The 25271-nt window shown below is 49.0% G+C and overlaps 1 protein-coding gene across 1 annotated transcript in view; it reads left to right on the plus strand.

The window, feature by feature from the left end:
• The window catches only part of SEMA3A (semaphorin 3A), a 365431-nt gene that overhangs the window by 294924 nt on the left and 45236 nt on the right, over positions 1 to 25271 (plus strand). Inside the window, exons 8-12 of the mRNA XM_055000206.1 lie at positions 1850 to 1964; positions 2073 to 2142; positions 2643 to 2787; positions 11989 to 12208; positions 17562 to 17653. Of these exons, the coding sequence (XP_054856181.1) occupies positions 1850 to 1964; positions 2073 to 2142; positions 2643 to 2787; positions 11989 to 12208; positions 17562 to 17653 (642 nt within the window). The remainder of the gene's footprint in view (positions 1 to 1849; positions 1965 to 2072; positions 2143 to 2642; positions 2788 to 11988; positions 12209 to 17561; positions 17654 to 25271) is intronic.

Here is a 25271-nt window from a genome sequence, read left to right on the forward strand (position 1 = left end):
ATTTATTATTGGTACATTTCCTGCTGCCTGCTCAGGTAGGGTTTCTGGGGGTGGTGCGGTAGGGATCTTGATGGATGGAGGAGAGCCTGCTGGCTCCCACAGACAATGAACTTGTTCGTGAACAGGTCATGTTCATCAATGTTAGTTGTTCGTTGTTTGTGGATGGCAATGAACAATGAACACCGTGTTCGGGTTTTTTTCCTGTCCGTTGCCCATGTCTGCTCATTACATGGCCAATGGTATCACTGGGAGTGGAGAAAGGTCCACCTCCCCCGACCCACGCCCTCCCTCTCTGCTTGTTGCAAACGGGCAGCAACTACCGAGCCATTATTCTGTTTAGCGGCTTCCCTTTTCTCCTTCCAGCACCCAATTTTTGAAAGGCAAAATCACTATGAGCCTAGTCCAGTCCCCCTCATGGCACTCAAGCTGAAATGCATTTCTCAGGCACGCAGAGATTCCTGCTGCCATGTCAGGTGTGAGAGGGAAGGAGGCGTACTTGGGCTGGCCCACAGAAAGCAAGCAAGGCCCCCATAAGAATTAGGGGTGGGGCTGAGGCTTGGTGGTAGAACACCTGCTTGGCACGCCGGCCCTGGGGATCTGCTGTTCGTCGGAGCAGACAGCGCTGACCTTGGCGGGTCAAGGGCCTGAGGCGGCACAAGGCAGCTCGATGTGTTCGTACGACCCAGGAAAGGGGGAGCAGAACCAGTGGCCAGTGAGTGCAAATCACTTCTGTCTCCACTGCTTACATTAACGGGCTTCTGTTTGCCTCTGTTGTGCCCCAAAGGTCACTCTCAGCTCTGCCTTCAGGAGCTCAGGGGGAGGACAGGTGTACCATGGACTGAGCAGGAAATGCATTTGGGCATCTCTGGGATCAAACTGAGTCCGGGCCCCCCTCTCCAGTGTGGGCTTCCCATTTTCCCTGGGGCAGTAAGGAGTCTTCCCTCCTTGGACTCCAGGCCCCGTCAGAGGTTTTCTCGGGAGGCCAGCAGGAGCAAAAAATTGTGGCAGGGAGCGATGTTGCACAATGTTGCCACATCACTTCTGGCTTGCACCCAAAAGTGATGCCACAACACTCTCGATGGGAATGTGCCATTGTCTGTGGTAAAAACAACAGCGGCGAGGCCATTCCTAGAGCCTTGTTGTGCCACTTCCGGATGAAATCCACAATTGGCATGGCAATGTTGCTCCCCACCCACGGGTTGCCAGCACTCAGCTGTGAAGGTGTGCGGGCCAGGATGAGGCTTCCTCCTCTGCTTCTCTCCGTGTAGGAGTTTTGCACGTGTGTTAATAGATTCAGTGACACAGCCCCCAACTGAATGTGGGCATGTGTAGAACAGGAGTCTCATGAAGATGGGGCACACCTTGAACTGGGACCCCAGAAGTGCCAGCGTAGCTTCACTAAGTCTGCACCTGAATAGTGTTCTATTTGTAGTTGTGTCACAGACTTGGGCTTCTTGCCAACTGCACTTTCTCATGCTGCCTGCCGGCTTCCTCCACCTCTGGCCAGAGAGTTTTAGCTTCAGCTTCCACCTCTGTGGATGATAGTTTGACAGTTCTGGTCTGGATGCAAGAATTTCCGACGATTCCTCGAGAAGCACAGCACCCTAGCATTGCTGAAAGTGTTGGGATTTTTGGCTGGAGTGCTGGTGGGCAACACCCGCCAGGAGGCAGGAGATCTCGCACGTGCAGGAGGCATGCGGCAGCCTCAGCCTTGTACCGGGGCCCTGCTCCAAGAGCAATCAGTTCAGGCTTCTGCCGCTCCTCTCGGTCTCTTTTCCTGGCAGTTCACTTGCCTGACACAGTTTTAGCTTCTCTTTTAACTTCCGGCCCTGCCATGTCCTTTCTCTAGAATGACTTGGGTGGCCACAGAAGCCTTGTCAACAAGTGGACGACATTCCTCAAGGCCCGCATGATGTGTTCTGTGCCAGGGCCCAGTGGCATCGATACACATTTTGATGAGCTCCGTAAGTAGCCAAAATCAACAGAGAATGTAAAGTAACCCCTCTATCCGCTTGCACGCTCCTTATGAAACTGACAAGATTGGTTGTCCTTTTTTTTTTTCTTTTTGACAGAGGATGTGTTTCTCATGAACTCAAAAGACCCTAAAAATCCAATCATCTATGGAGTGTTTACAACTTCCAGGTACAGAGAAGGTCTTTTTACTTGCATGGGCATTTGTGGGGACTGGCTGGGTTATTCAGATGGCCATTTTAAAAAGGGAGGACTTTTCTTAACCTTTGAACCCCCGTAAACCCGTAGCTGCCAGAGCTTAATGAATGGGCTTCCCTCCCTAACACGCAAGGCACCCCTTCACCCTGGAGTCTGAGGCCACCCAGCTGGAACGAATGAGGGCCTTTCCCTTCTTATTGGCTGCAATATATTAGGCCCTTCGGGGTCCGTGTTGGCTCTGGCAGCCTGAATGTCCATTGCTTGTTTTCCTCCAGAAGTTTTTGCTGGCAGGAAGAGTTGTCTCTTGTTGCTTTTCCATCAATATGGTGACATCTTGTCTTTATCAGAGTTTGTGAGGATTTTGTTTACAGTGAAAACAAAGAATGTCAAAAAGGTATTTCTAATCTCTGCAGTGTCACAACTGAGACCTCATGTAAAGACAATAATCTTTTGCCGTTGCTTTCTGTTTCTAGCAACATCTTCAAAGGATCAGCGGTGTGTATGTTCAGCATGACTGATGTGAGACGAGTGTTCCTGGGTCCCTATGCTCACCGAGATGGCCCCAACTATCAGTGGGTTCCCTACCAAGGGAGAGTGCCTTACCCAAGGCCAGGAACGGTAAGTGGGCTGCCCCACTGGAAGTTCAGGTGATGCCGCCGAAGAACTGGCTGATGCTTATTTGGGTAGACTTCTGGTCTATCGATGGGAAGGTCCTCATTGCTTCCAGCAGTATCAAAAGTCAACAGTGCATCGCCTTGCCTACTGAAGGAACAGTATTCGTTTAAATGGTAGCACTGAAATGCAAGATGGTTGAGCCGTCCTGCACATGCAGAAGAAGCAGGTCTTGAGTAACTGCTCCAGAATGCAGGTGGGAAGGCCATGCTCAAATTTCCCTCACATAATAAAATTCCTTGCATGTAGAACACTATCAGGTCAGGGAAGAATGGCGGGACAGAAGACACCGCCTTTCGGTGTTTGCGTTCCATGTGCAAAGACTTCCTGTATTCTGGGGAGGAATGTCCCGTCTGTATTCTGAAGTGGCATATTCCTCAGAAGGCTATGCGAGGTCGTTTTTCTGAATACGAAGGCTGCACCTTCCTGAGCAGACGGGAGGGTGTGGCCAGCTTCTGTACTTGTTTATTTAAATTTTCTCTTCACCTCCTTGATTAGTGACGTAAGTCTCACCCCTCGGCCTCTCCTCCAAGCAGTCGCCTGTGATGGACAGGCCGTTATTGTTCTTTCTTTCAGATACCTCTGGTGCAGATATCAGCATCACCCCTGAGGCGCAGGATTCCCAGGGGAAGTGTGTCTAGGAGTTATAAGAGAGAAATGAAAAAGGCAACTCTTCAACACTTCCTTTTCCTGTACAAGAAAACATATTTGTCATTTTTTTAAAAAATACAGCGACAAAAGAGTTAGTTTTGAAGAGGCTATTCCACCCCCTCCCCCTTAGGTTACTGAAGCGCATAGTTGTGCCATTATATAGCATAGATATGGGAGAACAGAACCCCTTCAGAATGAGCCCTCTAGGTGTTGAAACTCTTCCGGATTGGGTTTTTAATTTTTCCAGGAAAGGGGACCAAGAGAGGAAGGGGCTTCTGTTATTTGGTTGTTTGGGGGTTGCAGCACTTGCACGTGCTTCCCCCAGCATCCCCAAATCTAAAAGCTGCCGAAGTGTGCATCTAAGAGACCTGCCTAATTCTGCCTTTGTCCGTGGTCTCCCCAGGTACAGGGGAAATGGGGAGGCTCTTTCTTTCTTTCTTTCTTTCTTTCTTTCTTTCTTTCTTTCTTTCTTTCTTTCTTTCTTTCTTTCTTTCTTTCTTTCTTTCTTTCTTTCTTTCTTTCTTTCTTTCTTTCCCTCTTTTCTCCTTGGATTCTTCTGGTGCTCAAAGTTCCAAGGAAGAATATCAGAGCAACACCCCCAGATGAAGAGGGAACAAATCCTAGTTGGGATGCAGTTGGAGGAATCCGCTCATTTTCACTAGCCGTATTGAAGGAAACCCAAAAGGTCCTTTAGGATTCTGACTCTGCAATCCTAAGCAGGGTCCCTTTAAAGTCACAGGAGCACTTCTGAGTCAAAGCGCATCACAGCAGCCTGCACAGGCCACTCTGCAATCCCAAATGCTTACACCAACTGACAGAAAACACATCTTCATTCAGTGAAGTACCAGGTTGTATGGAGAAGCTGAGAGTGTGGATCTCCCCTGTAAATAGCATTTGGTTGTAAATTAAAGATATAATCAGCAAGTATAACTTTAATGTGGAAAACCACAACCACCCCATCCCAGCTTTTATTGGTCTAGATCGGGGAGCTACTTTAGGTGTGTAAAGGAGATGGTACAAAACCAGGTGATGTTAAACATTTTTCCTTCAAAGTAGCACATGTACATTTAGTGCCAAAAATTTCTTGGGAAATCCTTTCATTTTCCAAAGAGATTAGCCATGTTGAATTGACAGTCAGTCAGACAGCAACTTTTTATTGGCATTCAAAAAGAAAACAATTTACATCAGGAGAGACAGAGCCAAGGTACAACAAGATCAGCCAGCAGTAGAATTAACCATGTACTCCCTAATCCACATGGCAATTGAGAAGTACAATGCAATCGTATATGTGGTATGGGAGCACTGGTCTGAGAGTAACAAAAAAAAATAACCTTCTGTCAGAATGACCCTGTCGGTTAGACAATAAAGGGCGAATCAAAGAATCCTGCACGTGAACATAAAAGTCACGATAAAATAAAACATGAATTACTGATTCAGGTTGCCTCCTTCCACAAGGACAGTGTCTTTTAAGATAGGGCGTATTTGTAAATCTCCCAAACAGAATTTCAGAAGGTAAAATATTAAAATGTGCGAGCGTAAAAGCTTGGCGTAATCAAGGAAAAGTCAACAATGCGAGGTAAGCGTCCAGGGATCCGTACTTAGGAGTGATTCCGAACTCCAGTGGGGAGCAGGTCTTCTGTGCCAGAGAACAGAGGCTTTGCCAATCGATATCTCACAGTCTTTGTTTTAGGAATCTATATGCTTGACTTTCAGTTAACAGTAGGAGGGAATTAAAAGAGATCCCTATAGACTGCAATTTCCTCAGAATCCGGGAGGCCTGGCTAGATATAAAGGCATCCGTGAGCAAACTGACGGTCTGCTTTTGAGGAAACAAATCCAAAGTGACGTTAAGCAGAGAGGTCTTTTGATCCAGAAGACGATTACACTTCTGTTGGCACATAAAGTGCTTTATAATTCTTGTCTCAATTATCCTCATAAATCAATAAACCTCCTTTGGCTGAGAGGCAGTGTCTTGCCTAGGTACTAAAGTTCACCCAATCCTTCTTGCCATTTGTAAATCAAATGCTGATGTTATTGCTTAGACAACAATTAAGCATAATTTAGACACCTGCTAAATTTAAATGGAGAGAGGTGGTGCGGTTTTTTGTTTGAAGCTCTCGCCTGAGAGGCTGTGCTCTGGCAATCTGCTGGGAGGGGAGAGGCGAGGCTTTGCCACTGCCGAGGCAACGGTGCTGGCCCTCCCAATGCACATTCCAGGGGAAGGGAACGCAGCGCGATCTGCATTTGAGCTCACGCGTATTTATTTACTCAACGAGTGAAATAAAGTATGGAATTCACAGCCAGATGATGTCCACAGCCATAGACGGCTTTAAAAAGAATTGGACAGACTCATCAGTGGCTATTAGCTGTGGTAACCAAAGGGAACTGCCGCATTCCGAGACAGTAATCCTATCAATGCCCGTGTGCCAAGAAGGAACACCCGGGAAGGCCTCGGCCTCCGTGCCCCGCCGTTGGCCTCTCAGAGAAACTGAGTTGCCACTGTATGAGACAGGACGCTGCACTCGATGGCCCTCCGGCCTGAGCCAGCAAGGCTCCCGTGTTCTGCTGAAGGTGGATGCTGTTCATCAGCATTACTGTACTTTAAAAGTGCACATCGCTACATGACAGTGATGCCCAGAAATGCACCTGAAGCCGGCACCCTTTCACACCCTTGTGGAAAGCGTTTCAAAACTTGCCTGAGAAGGTGGGGCTTGTCTGGCTGGGAGACAGAAAACACCCTTCCATATTTTCCCATTTGAACTCAGTACTAGTGCCAGAGCTCATGATAGACATTGGATTATAGACAGATAAGAATTAGACGTTAGTTTTTTATTTATTTCTAGTTATTTGATTTTTACACTGCTTCTCTTCAAGTAAGTAGTCAACGCGCTTCACATCATCATTGCTATTATTATTATTATTTATTTATAGTTTGCCTTCCTCACTGAAAATACAATATAATCGACAGCGAGGACTTTCACTGAGCAAAGCAGAATAATGAACAAGAGTGTAGGCTATTCAGTGAAACAGATACAATAGGGAATGGGGGCAGAAAATTTTAAAACAAGCATAAAGCCAAACATAAAGAAGAAATCTATCTGAAACTAAAGCACAACTAAATTCCATGGCATATTTAGCAGCATGGAAACTCCCTAGTCGGAATATACCTACATTAGCAGACAGTGCTCAGTAGCGTAGCGTTTAGTCCCCATCCCTCCCAAGGCATCTCTCTGAGCGATTTCTTCTGACACAGTCCTGAAATCTGGGTAGAAAGCCGTCATGAGTCTGCGCAGTTTTCAGGAAGCCAGGAGAGCAGGCGCTTTCCGGACCACCCCAGGCAGGCCATCCCATAAGGTGGGGGCTACCACAGAGAAAACAGGTGTGCAGGCAGCCATTGATTTTGCCAGCTGCAGGGTGGTATCTGCAGAAGGCTCTAACCAGATAAATGAAGCTGCCATGGCAGGAGGAGAGGCAGGTGAACAGATCTGAGGGACGAAGGTCCTGAAAGGCTTTGAATTTGATAGTCATGATCTTGAACTAAGCCAAGTAACTGATGGGAAGCCAATGGAGTGATTGCAGAATGGAAGCAATATATGTACTCCACCTGACTCCTGACAGTAAACGAGCTGCAGTGTTCTCCACCAGCTGGAGTCTCTGAGTCAACTTTGAGGGGAGACCTATGTAAAGTGCATTACAGCAGTCTAGTCTTGATGTTACTGTGCCAGAAATCCAGGTGGCCTGATCGGCCGCGTCAAGGTTAAGGTCCATCTTCAAGGCTATTCTGAGTTGTGAGAAGGCCTTTTTTACAGCTGTGTTTACTTGCTTCTTTAGCAGCAGTGATAGGTCTAGTATGACCCCTAGACTCTTAACTGAGTCAGCCAGGGTCAACTGAACCCCATCAAAGATCAGAAGCACAATATCCTTCAATATCCTGCTTTTTTGACCAGTATCACTTCCATCTTGTCTGGGTTCAATTTCAGTTTGTTTGGTTTCAGCCAATTGACAACAGATGTCAAGTTGTGACTCAGTACCTCTTCTGTATCACCAGGGAATGTGGATAGAGAGATATAGAGCTAGATATCACCTGTATAGCCTGGGAAAGCCTGCTCTCATCACCAGATTTCAGAAGCTAAGCAAGGTCAGCCTTGGTTAGTAACTGGATGGGAGACCTCCAGTGAAGACCAGGGTGGCAGAGGCAGGCAGTGGCAAACCACCTTGTCCGTCTCTTGCCATGAAAATCCCACTATCAGCTATGACTTGACGGCACTCTCCATCACCATCATCTGCACATTGATGGCCTACAATTCCATAGCTACAACCGAGTTCTCCTAAAGGCTTTACGTAGGGGTTGAATAAAATGGGGGCCTTTTGGAGCTCTACAAGATAATTCCTAAACTAAGGATAGTTGGTCTCCAATAGCAACCCTTTGATTCTGTCCCATAAGGAACCATTTAAACCAGTCCAAGGCACATCCCCTGATACCCACTTCTGCCTCCAATCTCCTCAACAGAATAGCATGGTCTACCGTGTTGAAGACTTCAAAATATCCAGGAGGAGGGACTTCATGAAGCACGGCCTTTGTCTACACAGAGGCAGGGGAGGTCAGTGAGCACCTCCGGAGCCATCTCTGTCCCACCGCCCAGCCAGGCTGAAAAGGGTCCGGAGCATCAAAGTTGTCCAGGAAGGCCTGGAGGTGGTCAGCTGTTGCTCTCCCAGCCACTTTGCCCAGAAAGGGCAGATTAGAGACTGGGTGATGCTTGGCTACTTCTTTTTGGTCTAAGCATGTTTTTTTAAGTAGTGAGTGGATGAATACAAAGCATAATATATTCAGTAAAAATCACAGTAAACAAGATTTATTGTTTCCATTTCAATCATAAGTAATAAATCAATGCCATGTAATAAAGGATGAATTCATTAAAATGATTTATTGCTTAGTTCTCCTAAAGGATTACATTCAGAAATAGCAATGCCTTTGCAAAAATGTGATTGACGTTCAAAAATACCTTTTATGAAATGCCCGTTTTTCAATTGAGTGGAGCTGGTCTTCAGACTGCCTCGGAAGCCACCTGGCCATGCCGAGTGAGCAGCGTTGCGTGCCGTTTTGCTTCTGTGCAGAGGAAGCCCTTGGCTGACGGGCCATTGGCTGGCTTTGGAGCTACTGATCTCACTGGCTTGATGACTGAGTCCCAGGTTGTCATGGGAGTGCTCTTCTAAAAGCAGCTAAAAGAGGGCAAAACTGGGCATTACCTTTTTTTTAATGACTCGGACCTGACTCCTCGTCTCCATGGTCAGATGGCAGCTGTGAGGATCCAATTTTTCAAGCGCTGTGGGGGGCTGATTGGGACAGGGACTAAAGCACTGCAAGGAGGGGGTTTGATCCCCCTACACGCTGTTTTCAAACCCAGTGTTCTAAATAATTGAGCCCATGCGGCAATTGAAACATTTGTTCTGCACTGCAGCCATCTGGCTGTATGGAAAGCAAGTTGTAGAAACACACTACTTTCCCTAGAAGTACGCTCCCGTGTCTAAGGAAGCCCTGTTCACTTCCATTTCAAGTTCCTAGTCGTGGTGGAGGAAAGTGCCATCAAGTCATAGCTGACTGATAGCGATCCCTGCTGAGGCTTTCAAGGAAAGAGACTAACAGAGGTGGTTTGCCATTGCCTGCCTCTGTAGAATCACAGAATCATAGGGTTGGAAGGGACCTCTAGGGTCTGTAGCTCTGGTCGTCTTTGGAGGCCTCTCATCTTATTACTAACCAGGGCTGACCTACTTAGCTTCCGAGATCTGACAAGATCTGATGGAACTGCATATTTTCAAGCTAAGTCAGGAGGAGGGCTCACCCAGTGTGTTAAGGGGGAAATGGATATGGCTTCCTCAACTACAGAGGTTAAGAAATATTTATGGATCTTCCTGAAATGTTGAACCCATAGAAAAGAAAAGAAAATATATCTAGCTTGAAGAGTTAATCTCTAATTAGGAGATCACCTATTTTGTAAACTGATTTTTAAAATTCCGTTTGAGCAGACAGTAGTTTGGGGGAGATGGCAGCTATACTACCACCTTGCAAGACAGAAGATTCAGATTTTTTTTCAAGTTTTAGTGATGCTGAAAATAAATGTAAACAAACTGTGGTTTAAACAGAAAATGCTGAGCACCCTTAATTGCAACATAAATCTGAACTCATCAGAATTTGGGGGCGGGGGAGGGGGAGTTGTTCCAAAGTCCCTGTTTGTCGGGTGGCACGTTCACTGCTTGTAAACTCAAAGCTTATGAATACTGCTTGAAATTGGTCCTGTTAGCCCGTTTAAAACTCAAAAAGATTATTCACAGATGTTCTTGTTTAGGAATCCCAGCTGCATTAACAATACTTAGCACTTCTAAATTACTTTTCTTGTTCAAAGCATTCACATATATTATAAAATTAACCATTATCTAATTAATTCAAGTAATCAGTATTACATTCCATCTGGAAAATTAAGATAGCCGTGGAGATATAAAATGTGTGTTTAAAAAAAAAAATGCTACAGGCTACCAAAAACTTTTGTGAATTGTTGGCCAATCCTGTTTAACAACTAGAATGCGGCATTGACTAAAAAAACACAAGGGAGGCTCCTGTAGTGCTTCTGGTGTTTGATCTTCAATTATCTTGAGCTTTGATGCTGGCTAATAAAAATGGACACTAGGATTTTGCTGCTAGGTCAAAAACACAGTTCAGTCGTTGGCTGAAAAAAACCCAGCCCGGTGTGTAGTAAACCTTGGTTACATCCAAATGGCCTGCCACCACGTCAAGCACTTGATCTGTTGGCAAGACATTGTTCTTTTTATTTCCTCTCTGAAAAATGATTAATACGCTGTATGAAGGTGATGGCAAAGACTGTGCAGAAATGATTTTTATTGTTGATGGGGCCTGTATGAAAACCTTCACGCAGGCACATCCCAGTTTGAAAAGTGTCTCTTAGCTGAGAACAGGGAGGAGGGGGGGGGACGAGATGCTTTCCGAGCCACAGCCAGCCGTGGGCTTCAGTCATGCAGACGTGGCCGGAAGGCTCTCTGAAAGCTTACCCTTCCCCGATTTGGGGGGGGGAGGACAGAGACTTGGAGGACTGAAACCCCAGAAAGGTTTCTTCCTGGAAGCTCCAGGAAAAGCCTCTCTGACCTGCGCCTTTAACCTACCCAGGGGCGGGCAAAGGGAGAGAATAAAACCTCCTGCCCCGGAGGGGGGAGGCACCCCTTGGCTGATTCGAGCTGAAAGCTGAAGCAGCTGAGAGCTGGCTCCTTGCAGGCGACGGCTGTGGGGCATGTATGGCCTGGAGACCTGAACCACGGCCGGTACGAGGAGGAGGAGGAGGACTTCTCAGTGAGCTGGAACTTGCTGAGGTAGAGAAACAAATGTCTTATTAGGCATAAACCAAGCGGGTGATGGAATTGCTTTTTTAGCCATTTCTTTTGGACATCCCTTGCTTGCTTTGGTGCTGGGCTTAAAAGTCTGAGTATGAACTTTTTTCCTGTTTTTTTTTTTTAAATAAATTCTTAAACGCTGGTAGCTGTCCTTTGTATCACCTAGACTGCCACTGCTCAACCAGACTACCTAAAACAGGTGCCACAGGAAGAGGGAGTTCTGTGGCAACTGGCTGAACCCTCCGTGGTGCACAAGTGCGATAAGCAGTCCCTGTGGCCACCAGGTGCTGGGCAGCAGGAGGCTGGGCACGAGGCAGGGCTCAGAGTGGCAAGCCTGCCCATGGGAGTGAGGACTGGAGCCTTGGCCCTCCCTGTGGGCAGTTCCCACGAAGGCCAAGTAAGTGCAAGAGAGGAGGAACACAAGCCCCTCTGAGGGTGGTGGGGGGGGTGCCGCATGGGTGGCACGTGCCATGCGCAGACTTGGACTGCCACTGGTTAACCCCAGACTCCCCAGAGGGCAAGGAAGGGCAGGGCCCACGACTGGTTTTTGCCCCTGTTGAGTATCTTGCAAGATCAGGGCTGTTTTTCAATTACAGTTCGGACTTTCAGGAGGCGATAGAATGTGACACTTGGGCACTCTTCTGCCAAAATAAGTGTAAAATATGATGCTCCTAGCCTACTCTTTATTTTCAGGAGATGAAAGCACTGCGTGTATCTCTGGCCTGCCAGACTTGCAACGCGCTTGCTGTTTCTGAGGCAATAAGGGGGGAGGTGCGATTCTGCCTTGCGTGAGATTTTGGCAGAGCCGAGATTTGAACCAGCAACTTCCCGACTCTCGGACTGCCGGGCAAAAAACACGCGGGGGCTGAGATCTGGAACGCCAGCCCGGACTGCGTGGCGAGTGTGGGGTTTCCGCTTGGAGGCCATACTTCGCTGATCCACAGGCGGCCTCTGCAGCAAGCCTTACGGTCACCATCACTAGACCCCCCCCCACCGCGCCCCCGGGGGGAATGCTGGCAAAGACCGCCTAAGAATGCTACGAGCTCCCCTGTAGGCACAGCCGGTCTGTTAACACTGTTCTCTTGTTGCCCTCGCCAGTGTCCGAGTAAAACATTTGGTGGCTTTGACTCTACCAAGGACCTTCCTGATGAAGTCATCACATTTGCAAGAAGCCACCCAGCCATGTACAACCCTGTCTTCCCGGTCAATAGCCGCCCCATCATGATCAAAACGGATGTGGATTACCAGTTCACACAAATCGTTGTTGATCGGGTGGATGCAGAGGATGGCCAATATGATGTCATGTTCATTGGAACAGGTAAGGTTTCAATCAGCCACTATCCAAAGGTGCGGCCTGGAGCGTTAGACCCCCGGTGCAGGACTCCGTTCACTCCACATTGCTTCTGGACAGGGACATGGATGAGGCTGTGCGGCAGACGGCAGCCTTGTCAGGGACACGGAGCTGCAAAGGGAATACCCCTGGAGTCTCCAGGCCCTTCTCTGGTCAGGGTGGCATAGTCATGAGAGGCCCGGGGAAACGGGTTCAAATCCTGCTCCAGCTCACTGGGTGACCGTGGCCCAGTCTCCGTTGTTCTTCACAGTTGAGGCAGCAGAGTTTCCGTGGAGATTAAACAGGAGAAGAGAGAGCCACACCTGCTGCCCTGAGCTCCCTGAAAGAAGGGTGGCCGGGCGGGGGATGAAAATATGAGAGAGGAATCCAGCACATCAGAGAACGGCAGACTTACATGCCAGGGGTTCAAGGCTGGAGGTATTTTGTTGGTTTTTCTTATAGGGGGTAGGGAAAATACTGTCAGGTAATGTCACTGATTCCATGAGAGCCAAAGCAGGTCCTGATTCGCATGCCATTATTTTGTTACAATTAGCTCTGGGTCTTCCAACATGTCCTTTCCCCGGCAGTCCCCATGGCGTGTCCAAGCAGGCATCAGGCCCAAAGCACAGCACGTGGGTGACCTGTGGGATTACTGCAAACTTGCACAATGTAGTGAAGAGTTTTCTCTCCATTTCTTTCCACTTTGCCTCAGGAAGTCTGTATATAACTGTTGCCTAGCAGTGATACTGAGCACCACAGTGGGTCGCTCTCAGTGGCATGTTTCAGGCTCCCCTGGGCTTTCATCTGTTCTGCAAACCAAAAGAGAGTTCTGACCTGAAAATAGATCAGTGCGTCAGCACCAGCCATGCAGAGGTTAAAGATGACATGGCCCTGTTAATGTGTAGAGAGAGGATTTTTCCTGTGTTATTTATCTTCCTAGGATCAGTTTAATATGAAATAAGTTTCATAAATTATGATCTTTTTTCCTTCTTGGAATGACTCTTGGTCTGTGTAAACAATGAAGAGTCTTGTGCGTTTTAAAGACTGACAGATGTATTATGACATAAAGCTTAAATCTATTAGTTTCTAAGGTGCCACCAGACTCTGGGGGGTTGTTGTGATTTTCTTTCCAACAAACTATCATGAATCGCCTTGAAGGAGATATATTTATTTTTATTACATTTATATTTCTAACCTCCTTTTCTGTTAAGTAAAGTCCCATGAAGTAGCTTACACATTATATGAAGATAGTCAAATAATAAATCACATAAAAATGAAAGCAGCTACTTCAGCGACAATCAGATACAATTAAAAATCCCCCAGAGTTATGATGGGATAAATATTTTGTCAATAAGAGTCCAAAAATGGCAGACCCAATGTAGACCCAATGGGTCCTCATAAGAAGGGAGCTCCACATACAAGTGCCTCCATCCATCAAGCCTCCTGACTGACAGCACCTGAAGCAGCTGCTGATGCCGCTTCTGGGGGGAAACAGAACTGATGTCAGTCTGCTCTAGGAATCACCAGAAACTCTGTGGTCTTAAGAGAGAGTTTCCAGAGATTCCTAGAGAGGTGTGATTTCACTTCCTGATTATACTTGGAAGTGACATCATACCATTGCCTGCCAGTGCCCTCCTCATGTCCCCACCCCCTGGACTCTTGTCAGTTGCCAGGACATACTTGGCAACCTTATGAAGTAGGGCTTTTCCAAGTGACCCCTTGGGAGACCTCTCCAGTTCCACTGAGCATAATGTAGGGTTGCTAATTCTAGTTTGGAAAATCCTTGGAGGTTTAGAGGTGCAGCCTGGGGTGAATGAAGTTTGGGAGGGGAGGGAGCTTAGCAGTGTAACCCCATAGAGTCCGCCTTGCAAAGCTGCCATTTGCTCCAGCAGATCACAATAGTCTGGAGACCAGTTGCAATTCCGGGAGATATCGAGGCCCAACCTGGAGGTTGTCAAGCCTGGCATAACGGAATCACGTGTGGTCTTCTTTCTCTGCTGTTTGTTTCTGTGATGTTCAGAAACATGTTACTTGTTTAGATGCAAAAGTATATACGGAACCTTGTTCCCATCCCCAAGATGGGGGACGGGCAACCACTGCTTATGCAGGATATCAAGGTGTGCCCCAGGAGCAGAAGCTGAGAATACCGTTGCAGTCCTTATTGGCGCTTCTGGTGTTACATTCCCTTATAAAAAGCTTAAGTGCAAAGATTTCACTATACAGATGGGTGTGAAGGGGGGAGATCCCACATGGTGTACATAGAGATGAATGAATGAATGAATGAATGAATGAATGAATGAATGAATGAATGAATGAATGAATGAATGAATGAATGAATGAATGAATACTATCAACTTCTGTTTTAAACTGAGTTTGTAGCACTCGTCATTCTGTTTCTGTGCCTGGCTGAGCAATATTATCTGCATCCCTTCTTTTAGTCTACAGCCTTGAGAAACCCTTAGGGGCACTAGTGCAGATCTCAGGGCCCTTCAAAGCTGCAGTCCTGACTGGGCCTGCCAGCATGGATCTGAGTATGGCTGAGAGAAAACTGGTGAATATGGGGAATTACCTGATGTGTTGGCCGGAGAACTGCCTCTTAGTTTCCCGTTTTTTGTGTGAAAAAAAGAATTAATTTCTTGTTTGAGGTCTTGTTGCAAAGGAACATGATATAATAACAACTACAACAACAACAGCATTCGATTTATATACCACTCTTCAGGACAACAATGCCATACTCAGAGCAATTTACAAAGTGTGTTATTATTATCTTCACAACGATCACCCTGTGAGGTGGGTGAAGCTGAGAGAGCTCTGGAACAGCTGTGACTGTCCCAATGTAAACCAGCTGGCCCCAAACGGAGGAAGGGGGAATGAATGATTAGAGTCCTGCCGCTCTTAACCACTAAACCAAACTGGCTCTCAATACACTTTGCTTTTCTGAGCGTTAGCACTGGTGATCTGATGTGTCTGTAAAAACTGTGTTAGCAGTATTTTGTTCTTGTACTACCTGCAGCAGAGATTCCTTTTTAGCTTTCCCCAATAGGCCAAAATCCACATTTCAGCATATCAATTGGCACTCATAATTTGATTTGGAAGAGGGAGATAATTTAGTAGAATCTGAGTCCATCAGTAAACATAAATTAATAATTCTGATCCGATCTGGTTACTAATCTGGTTCCATTTGAGTGAAAATGTGTAAAATCTGATCTAGAATGCAAATAAAACTTCTTGTGGGGTGCCTGCGGCTTGCGCAGAGTCACCACAGCAATTAACATGCTGTACATTTGACCTGAAAGGCTTAATGGCTTGACAAACCTTGAATCATGACAGGATCCTCTAGGGTCACCATTCCCCCCCCCCAGGGGCGGGGGATCCCCTTCTCACACCCTTCTACCCCCATACCGACTTACCTGGGTGGCAGAGGGGTGTGTGCTCCCCTAGGGCTCACCCCCCCAAGCCATACCACGTGCCCCGAGCCGAGCCACACCACGCACCCTGAGCCGAATCAAGCTACACGACGCATCTCAGCTCGGGGCATGTGGCGCTGCTTGGATTGGGGAGCACGGCACAACTCGGTTCAGGGCACGTGGTGCGGCTTGGCTCAAGGTACATAGCTCGGGGCATACAGCGTGGCTCGGCTCAGCTTGGGGCATGCAGCACGAACAGAACCGCGCTGCACCACATGGCACAAGCCGAGCCGCATGCCCCAGGCCGACCTGCACCGTGTGCCCTGAGCTGAGCTGAGCCGCATGAGCCAAGCCGCGCTCTCCTGCACCCACAGCGGGCCTTTTTTGTGGAGAATCGTGCCCTGTAGGGCTCGATCCAGCCCTTGATGAGTGCAGGAGTGCTCCTGGCCAGCCTTTAACCCCCGCAAAATGACATCACTTCCGGAAGTGACGTCATCGTGCAAGCCGGCAGTGTGCGCATGCTGTGCGCGTGCACGGAAAACAAAAACCCGAGTGGCAAGTTGAGGGCCAGGCTCCCAATCTCCTGCCAGGGGAGTAAAGGAACCTGGCAAGCCCCCGGTTTGGGCTCCAGGGGACCCAGAAACAAGAATGATGTTAAAAAGTTGAATGGGAGGATGTGCTCTGTCTGCATGCCAGACTCACATCCCCCCAGGACCAGTTGGAGTCGAGTTCCGAAGGCGGTCAGGGGAACTCCAGTGAGACTGCAACGCATTGACGCACCACCTTTCTTTTCAGAAGATCAAAGTCTTCCCATTTTTGATGCGTATGAATTGGGTAGATTGTCTTCAAAGCCGTAATTGCCAAATTGGTGCTAAAGCTATGGGTGGCATTCTTTCTTTTGGTCTAGGGTCTTAGATTACTCTGGAATATTTTCCCTTTATTCTTAGATCATTCTGTTAAGAAAAAATAATTTCTCCGTTGTTCAGTTCTGTTTGGCAAGGCAGTCAGCAGCAATTGCTATGGCAAAGAGAGGTGTTCTCCATGTAATATTTGCAGTGCTAGTAGTTGAAGGCAGAAGAAGTTGGCAGACAACTTCTTCACTGGCCCTTCTAACAGCTGCATGAGTGAAGGAAACTGAGCAGCTCAAGGAATGCTGCATTCCTAGGAACCTTAGGGGATTGTTGGAGGTGGCCATGGGACAGAGATTTCAGGGGTTAAAACTTGCCTCTGAAAGCAACAAACAACCACAATCCCGAGACTTCTCTGCAGATATCAGACCTCTGCACTTTCCTTCCCCAAGAGCTTCCTTTTCAAAATGTGCCCCAGAGGGCCATATCTGCCTTGAACTGGAGCTGAGCAGCCTTCTGCGTTTTTCTTTTCACTTCACGGCTTGAAAGTGTCCCTTTCCGTGCCTCCTCTAAATTTTGTCTCTGTTTTTTCGAAGCCCTGAATCCTGGCAGAAAGCCAGGGATGGGCTGAACCAAAACTTAGGAAAATGCCTCAGGTTTACAAATACATTTGTGGTAGGGCCAAGCTACAAGTGACGAATGACCCTTGAATGGCAAGTGGATTGAGTGGAGGGCAAGCGAACAGGGAGAAATACACTTGCCATTCAAGTGTCATTCGTCACTTGTAGCTTGGCCCGTAGATCACACTTCATCAATAACATGCAATTGCCGATGCTGAAAATGGATCCAGTCCACATTGTTTAGCTTGTTAATTATTTATCTAGCAATTAGTAGAGTTCAACATAATCCCACTTTGGAAACTCTTGAGAGTTTAAGCAGGTAAATGGACATGCTTGGAATCAAGTTTTTAAAACACGTTTCTGCCTAATCCTCTTTTTTAGAACATGATAATAGAAAGAAGAAACTTCTGTTGACCTGAAAGTGGAAAACTCTCTCTCCCTCTCCCTCTCTCTCTCTTTCTCTCAGATATTGGGACTGTTTTGAAAGTTGTTTCTATTCCTAAAGAAACTTGGCATGACTTGGAGGAAGTTTTGCTAGAAGAAATGACAGTTTTCCGGGTGAGTGTGGCTGAAATCTCGGCTTAATCTGTTTTTACTCCCCATCACCCTCCCCCCTCCCCTGGCAGCTGCAAGTGGCGTTTATTGCAGGGATGCCCCATGAGCCCTTCCAATTAGTCTGTCGTAAATAAAACCAGTCAGGAAAAATTCTTCCAAATAACATTCTGAGCATAATATAGGAAACCTATATACAGGCTAATGGGACACAAAAATTGTTATTAAATAGAAAATAGAAAACGGAATATTGGATATGCGTTCTAAATTCTTCATATACAAAGTAAAAAAAGAACACAGGTTAAGTACTTCTGAGAAGTCCCTAATAAGGAGGCACAGATAATAAATCAAACCTTGGCCAAAACTTCTCCAACTCCAACCGTGATGAGATAGAAAGATTGACCAGAGTTCAGTGTAATTTGTAGTCTGGTCGGATTTAGGAAGTCCAGATTCTCGTTTAATCCATGAAGACCCAAGGAGCTCAGTCCCGAGAATCCACTCTGCCTCCTTTTCCAATAATGCCTTATCGTTATGACCTGATATTTTTGAATGTCCCCCAAAGACAGTATCTGTAGAAGTGAGATTATGTTCAAGGAGATGAGAAACCAAAGGTGCTCCCCTTCTTCTAAGGGAAATATTGGTTTTAATGGTCTCAGATCCAAATTTTTAAACTTGATGATTTTTCTGTATATAACTTTTCACATGGGCACCTAATGACATATATGCAGGGTGCATCAATGAAGGCAAGTCCAGCGACTGCCTCAAGCGCTGAGGCACCGGAGGGGGCGCCGGGGACGGGGGTGCTGCGGAGCAACTGAGCGGGAGGGCTGGGAGGGCGCACGCACGCCAAGCATTCCCCCCTGCCTGTAGTCTCACAAACTGGAAAGGAGCAGAGGAAAAGTGATACGTTTCTTTTGGGGGACTCGGGGGGGGGGATGGGATGGAATAATGACAGAAGAAAGCAAAGGAGAAAGGGAAGGAGAAAGCGGGAAGGACCTGGAGGAACAGCTGCGCCTCAGGGCGTGCACTTTGAATGAGCTGCTGAAGATACAAATCCTTCTTCCAGGTGCTCCCTGCTGCTGCTGCTCTCTCCCAGGGTGCCCTCGCGTCGGGGGTGGGGAGGGGGGCTTGTGCCTGGAAGAAGGATTTGCGTCTTCAGCAGCTCATTCAAAGCGCACACCCTGAGGCACAGCTCTTTCTCTAGGTCCTTCCAGCTTTCCCCTTCCCCTTTGCTTTTTATGTTTCCCAAGAAAACTTGCGCAAACCTCGTCTCATTTGGTGCGGCTCTAAGTTGCCCCATGCTGCTGCCACCACTTCCACACAGCTGCGGGCCAGGTGCAGCAGGTGGCCGGGGTGGACCCGGGGCAACTGAGCAGTCTGAGCATGCACATGCACATGCGCGCATGCATGCGTGCGTGCGTGCGTGCGTGGGGGCAGCAACAGCCCTGAAGCTGCCCCCAGCCTTAGGCGCCAGAAACTCTGGCACCGGCCCTGCATATATGACTCTTTTGGAGTTACAGGTTATAAAATGTATAAATGACTTAATATTATTTGTAAAATTGCAGTATGAACAGTTTCCACATTTAAAATGATTCATGGGTAGAGTCATACTTGGTAAGGTTTGCTGAATACTGATAGGTACCAAAATATCACCATGAATCAGTTGATCATTAAAGTAAGAGGTTCTTTTAAAAAATTGGTTTGTGTTCACAATCAGAGATGCCATCTAATATATTCCAATATTTCTTAAAGCTTTTCAAGAGACCAACCATTATAGAGTTAAACAGCAAACTACAGAGCAACCTGCCAAGGTCAACTTTCTTGTTGCTTAGAAGCAGATCTTCCTTGTCCCTGGCAAAAGCTTTTTGCATGTGCTAATTGAAGTAAATGGCCGGGATGTCCTCCAGTGACTAAATAATTTATTAAAACAAGGTTCTTTCTGAAAATACGCAGTTTGCTCTGAATTCTATGCAACCTGAGAAAACTGACTATATGGCAAATGCCTTTTAACATGTATGGGATGATGACTCAAGAAGGAATTTTATACAATCTAGTGAGCATCCTATTGTTCATCTTCGTTCTTCTGTGCCTCCACACATGGGGTACTGCGCACGCGCAGGCCAGCCGCCGGAAGATTTTTTATCGCTTTCCCAGCTCCGAAGGGGCCGTTTGCCGCGCGCCTCAGCGACCATTTCCCGCCCAAACGGTCACATGCTCCTCAGCGGCCAACGGCCCCTTCTCTCAGTTCTCTTCTTGCCGCCGCTTGAGGAGAACGTTCGCTTGTAGCTCCGTGCTTTTTCTTGTGCTTTGGATTGTTTTGGATTGCTTTCTCGTGACTGACTTGGACTGGACTTGACTTCTCTCTGTTTACTGATTTGGACGGACTGATCTCGGTGAGGTATTTGACCCGGACTGTGTGACTTCGCTTTTGATTTGCTCCCTGGAATGGCTTCTACAGCCCTGTTTAAGCACTGTGCCCAGTGCCGTGCAAAAATGGCCCAAACGGATGGACATAGCCTTTGCCTGCTTTGTCTGGGGGAGGAACATGTAGTCCCCACTTGCAAGATCTGCCAGGGCTTTACGCATAAAGCCAGGCAGGAGCGGTCCGCCCGCCTCAAGGCTTCACTGTGGCAGCGGGTCTTGGACGCCCCTGGGCCCTCCGAGGCGGAGAAACCTGGGGCCGCGGAGAAGGTTGGTCGAACCTCCACCCATGTCGGGAGCCGGTCGCGAGCGGGCTCTGTAGCCTCTTCAAAATCGGTGGCTACATCCCGCCCGGCGGACAAGCCTGCATCGAGGGCAAGCTCGGTGGCGAGGTCTGCGAAGTCCCCGCACAAGTCGGCGTCGGTGAGGTCGGAACCGGGGAGGTCGACTCCGAGGCCGGAACCGGGCGAGTCGGATCCGATACGATCAGCCCCGGCGTCGATCGAAAGGCCTGCGTCAGTCCCGGGACCGGAGGCTGCGCGAAAGGCGTCGACCAAGAGGACATCGGTTCCGAAAGCTTCCTCTGAATCGGTGCCGAAGAAGAAGGCTAAGAAGACCAAACATCGTTCTCGGTCCCCTCGGCGCCGGCCTGCAGAGGAGGTGGTCCTGGTGTCTCCACCTACGCCGTCGCCTCACCTAGACTCCCCTGACCGTCCCCTCCTTGAAGAAGAGGTGCCGGATCCCGGGGCCTATGTGGTCCTGTCGAGTGGGCGGCGTTCGCCAACACCGGAATCGAGCCCGGCTCCGCGTCGTCGGATCCGAGAGGCGACCAGGGATCCTTCGCCTGCACAGTCTGCCCGTAGTCAGCGGTACTGGTCGGAGGGGAGTGTCGGATCCGAGCGAGTCGGATCCGAACGGTCTGTGGCTGCGCGTCATCAACAGGCTACAGATCTACCAGAGACCTTTCGGTGCCAGTGGAAAGGGGCTCCGCCTGGCTTCAGATCATCGGATCCGGGGCCGTCGTCGTCTAGCCGTCGTGAGTGGTTGCCCCCACCCTTCCCAGGAGACGAAGTATCAGCTCTTCCGTCTGATGAGGATGACGAGGATGTGGGGTCCGGCTACCGCTCTGAGTCGTTCTCTGAACCATCCCCAGACGACAATGTTGGCCCATCCACCAGCTCTCCCTTCGAGGACCTGCGGATTTATGCAGACCAAATGGCCCGCATGTCCAAGGCCTTGGAGATTGACGTATCTTCCGTGGTCCCGAAGACGAAAGACAAGCTGCTGTGCAGAATCTATGGAGAGAACCCGGCTACAGTAGGTTTTCCTATGTTGGAGGGCTTGGAGGAGATCATCGACAAGGTCTGGAAGTCACCATCTGACCTGCCTGCCACGTCCAAACGCATCGAACAGATGTATAAGATCAAACAAGGGACGTGGCAGTCTCTCATCAAGCACCCTCCACCATCATCCTTGATAGCCGAGGAGATTCAGCACAAGAGGTCGGGGTCCTCCTCCGTACCACCGGATAAGGAGGGAAAGAAAATGGACGCACTGGGTAGGCGTCAGTACTCAGTCGCTGCTTTAGCCCTCCGGATAGCCAACTATCAAACAATTATGGCGGGCTATCAGCTCTACCTATGGGAGAAGCTAGCCAACTATGTCACTGACCTCCCTGCTGACAAGAAGGCGGTGGTGTCGTTGCTGCAGACGGAGGCAGTACGATTATCAAAACAACAGATGAATGCTGGAAGTCATGCAGCTGACACGGCGGCTCGGGGTATGGCGTCAGCGGTGCTTCTGAGGAGACACTCGTGGTTGCGGTCAACTGCCCTCCCGCAGGAGGTGAGGGCCAAGATTGAACGTCTGCCCTTCGAGGGTGACTCCCTCTTCTCTGCCACCACCGACGAGGCGCTTAAGAAGAAGAAGGAGGACCGGCAAACAGCTCGCTCCCTGGGGGTCACTCCGGCGGACAGGTCCACGTTCAAGTCTCGGTACTCGTCGAGGTATAATCCCTACCAGTACCGCAGCAGATACCAACCCCGTCCGTACTATCCGCAGTACCCTACTTCACAGCGCCAGTATACCCCAGCTCAACACCAGGGCAAGAGGCGTAGGCCGTTCAAGCCCCGCTCGTCTCAACCTCCACCCCAGCAGAAAGATCCGCAAGGGGCTGGAAGGCAGTTCTGAAGACCCGGCCCTGCGGCAGCCCTGAACTTTTCGGACAGACTCAGTCCTTTTTTGTCTGAATGGGAGTCAATAACATCTGACTCATGGGTCTTAACAATTGTTGATAAGGGGTACGGGCTGGAATTCACTGAACTGCCGATGTGTACTTCACCGCTGAGTGCGGTGAATAATACCTTGGTTGAGCTGGAGGATGAAATTCGGTCCCTCTTGGCTAAAGGTGCTGTGGAAGAGGTGCCCTTTGTGGAGTCTGTGAGGGGTTTCTTTTCCCGGTTCTTCCTAGTCCCTAAGAAGGATGGGGGTCTACGTCCGATTTTGGATCTTAGGGGCCTAAATGCCTTTCTAAGGGTCACCAAGTTTAGAATGATCACACTGCCTGCTATAATTGCCCTTTTGAGGAAGGGGGATTGGTTCGCTGTCCTGGATTTAAAGGACGCGTATTTCCACGTGGGGATCTTGGAGGAGCACAGGAGATTTCTGTGCTTCGTTTACAAGCAGCGGGTATTCCGTTATAAGGTTCTCCCCTTCGGCCTTTCCACAGCCCCACGTGTGTTTACTAAGTGCGTGGCTCCTGTGGTTTCCTTTCTTCGAGAGCAGGGCTGTACCATCTATCCCTATCTCGACGATTGGCTCATAACGGCGAGCTCGGAGGCTAAGCTTCTGCAAGATGTGGCATTGGTGCTAGACACTTGCGAACGCTTGGGCCTCCTGGTTAACTTTGAAAAATCTAAGCTGACACCTAGCCGTGTTGTGCCTTATATTGGGGCAGTGTTCGACTCAGGGGAGGCCAAGGCTTTATTGCCTCCAGAGCGGGCACGTTCTTTGAAGAGACTGGTAACCCTGTTTAAACGGAATCGCTATCAGCCAGTGCGCATGATTCAATGCTTGTTAGGGCATATGGCTGCTGCGACTCCGGTGGTCCCTTTTGCGAGGCTGCGGATGCGCCCGCTTCAGAATTGGTTTGTGAGGAGATACAAGGCTTTACAGCATCCTCCGACTGCTAAATTCTCTGTTCCCAGAGCCGTTATATCCTCTCTGAACTGGTGGTTGTCGGATGTTAATTTGTTTAAAGGGACCCCATTTGGTTTCCATCATCCCGAGTTCTCCGTAACCACGGACGCCTCTCTGCAGGGGTGGGGGGCTTTCTGTGGGGAGCTGTGTGTTCAGGATGTGTGGTCTGAGAGAGAAAAGGGTCTCCATATTAATGTGCTTGAACTGAGGGCTGTTCGTTTTGCACTTATGTCGTTCACAGCAATCTTGCAGAACCATCAGGTGCTGGTGCAGACGGACAACACTACCGCTATGTATTACCTGAACCAACAGGGCGGCACGGTGTCCATGATCCTCTGCAGGGAGGCCACGCTCATTTGGGAATGGGCAATCAGGAATGGGGTGACGCTTCGCGCCATTCATGTAGCTGGGTCGGACAATGTGCAGGCGGACACTCTCAGCAGGGTGCACATGCTGAATCACGAATGGGGGCTCAACGCAAAGTACGCTGGGCCGATCTTTCGGAAGTGGGGTCGCCCAAGCATAGACGTGTTTGCGACGTCGTCAAACACCAAGGCCGAGGTCTTTTGCTCTCGGGCAGGGAGCGATCCCCTCTCTATTGGGGATGCCTTCCAATTTACTTGGGCCCGGGGACTACATTACATGTTTCCGCCCGTCCCTCTCATACCCAGAGTGCTGTGCAAGGTGGAGAGGGACAACACGGACTGCATCTTAGTGGCTCCGTTCTGGCCACGGCAGCTCTGGTTCCCGAAGCTGCTGGAGATGTCCGGCCGAACTTACGTGGCCCTTCCGCCCCGGAGGGATCTCCTCCTACACGGGGAGCTCTTTCACCACGAGCCCAGGAAACTACACCTGACCGCTTGGCGGATTCGGCCCCGTCCCTAGGTTTCTCTGAGCCCGTCAGGAAGGTCCTACTGAACGCTAGGAAGCCCTCCACACGCCGTGCCTACAAGGCGAAGTGGAGTAGGTTTGAGGCTTGGGCTGCCTCTAGGAAGGTGGCGCCTCTCGATAGCCCCTTGGGGATGGTCTTGGATTATCTTTGCGAGCTGAAAGACCAGGGCCTTAGTGTAGCATCTCTGAAGGTGCACCTTGCGGCCATCTCTGCGTTCCATGATCGGGTGGATGGCTGCACGGTTTTCTCTCACCATAAGTCTTGCCAGTTTTTGAAGGGGATGCTTAATCTTTACCCGCCTGTGTCACCCCCTGTGCCCCAGTGGTCTCTCTCCCTGGTCCTGGCCAGGTTGATGTTGCCCCCTTTTGAGCCTTTGGCTACGTGCCCTCTGGACTTGCTCTCCTACAAGGTGGTATTCCTCGTGGCGATCACTTCTGCCAGACGGGTCAGCGAGCTGGCTGCTCTTAGGGCAGACCCCCCGTTCCTTCGCTTTCATGCGAATAAGGTGGTCTTGCGACCGTGTCTTTCGTTCCTGCCCAAGGTGGTGTCAACCTTCCACCTTTCACAAGAGATTTCTCTGCCTGTATTTTTCCCTGAAGCTTCAACTAAAGGGGAAAAGGCCCTCCACAGTTTGGATCTGCGGAGGGCTTTGGCTTTCTATTTGGAGAGGACAAGGGTGTTCAGGAACAGTCCCTACCTTTTTGTGTGTTTCGGGGCGAAGGACAAGGGCCGCAGGGCGTCTGCACAGACGGTGTCCCGTTGGATTGTGACAGCCATTGTGAAGGCCTATGCCACGGCTAAGGTGGACTGTCCTTTGGGTGTCAGGGCTCACTCCACACGGTCCCAGGCGACGTCTTCGGCACTGCTCAAGGGTATACCTTTAGCTAATATTTGCAGGGCTGCAACTTGGTCGTCCGCCGATACCTTTGTACGGCATTACGCTGTGGATGTAAATGCCAATGAGGATGTAGCTGTTGCAAGGGCTGTCCTCCATTCCTTGTTTCCCTAGGAGTATGCTGGTTAATATACTCCAATGGGGAGGTGAAGTCGCTGTATATGGTGTATATATATATATATTGATATGTATTTATACTTGCTGGATGTTGTGGGGTT

The sequence above is a fragment of the Eublepharis macularius genome, chromosome 16 (genome assembly GCF_028583425.1).
Source record: "Eublepharis macularius isolate TG4126 chromosome 16, MPM_Emac_v1.0, whole genome shotgun sequence".
Lineage (NCBI taxonomy): Eukaryota > Metazoa > Chordata > Lepidosauria > Squamata > Eublepharidae > Eublepharis > Eublepharis macularius.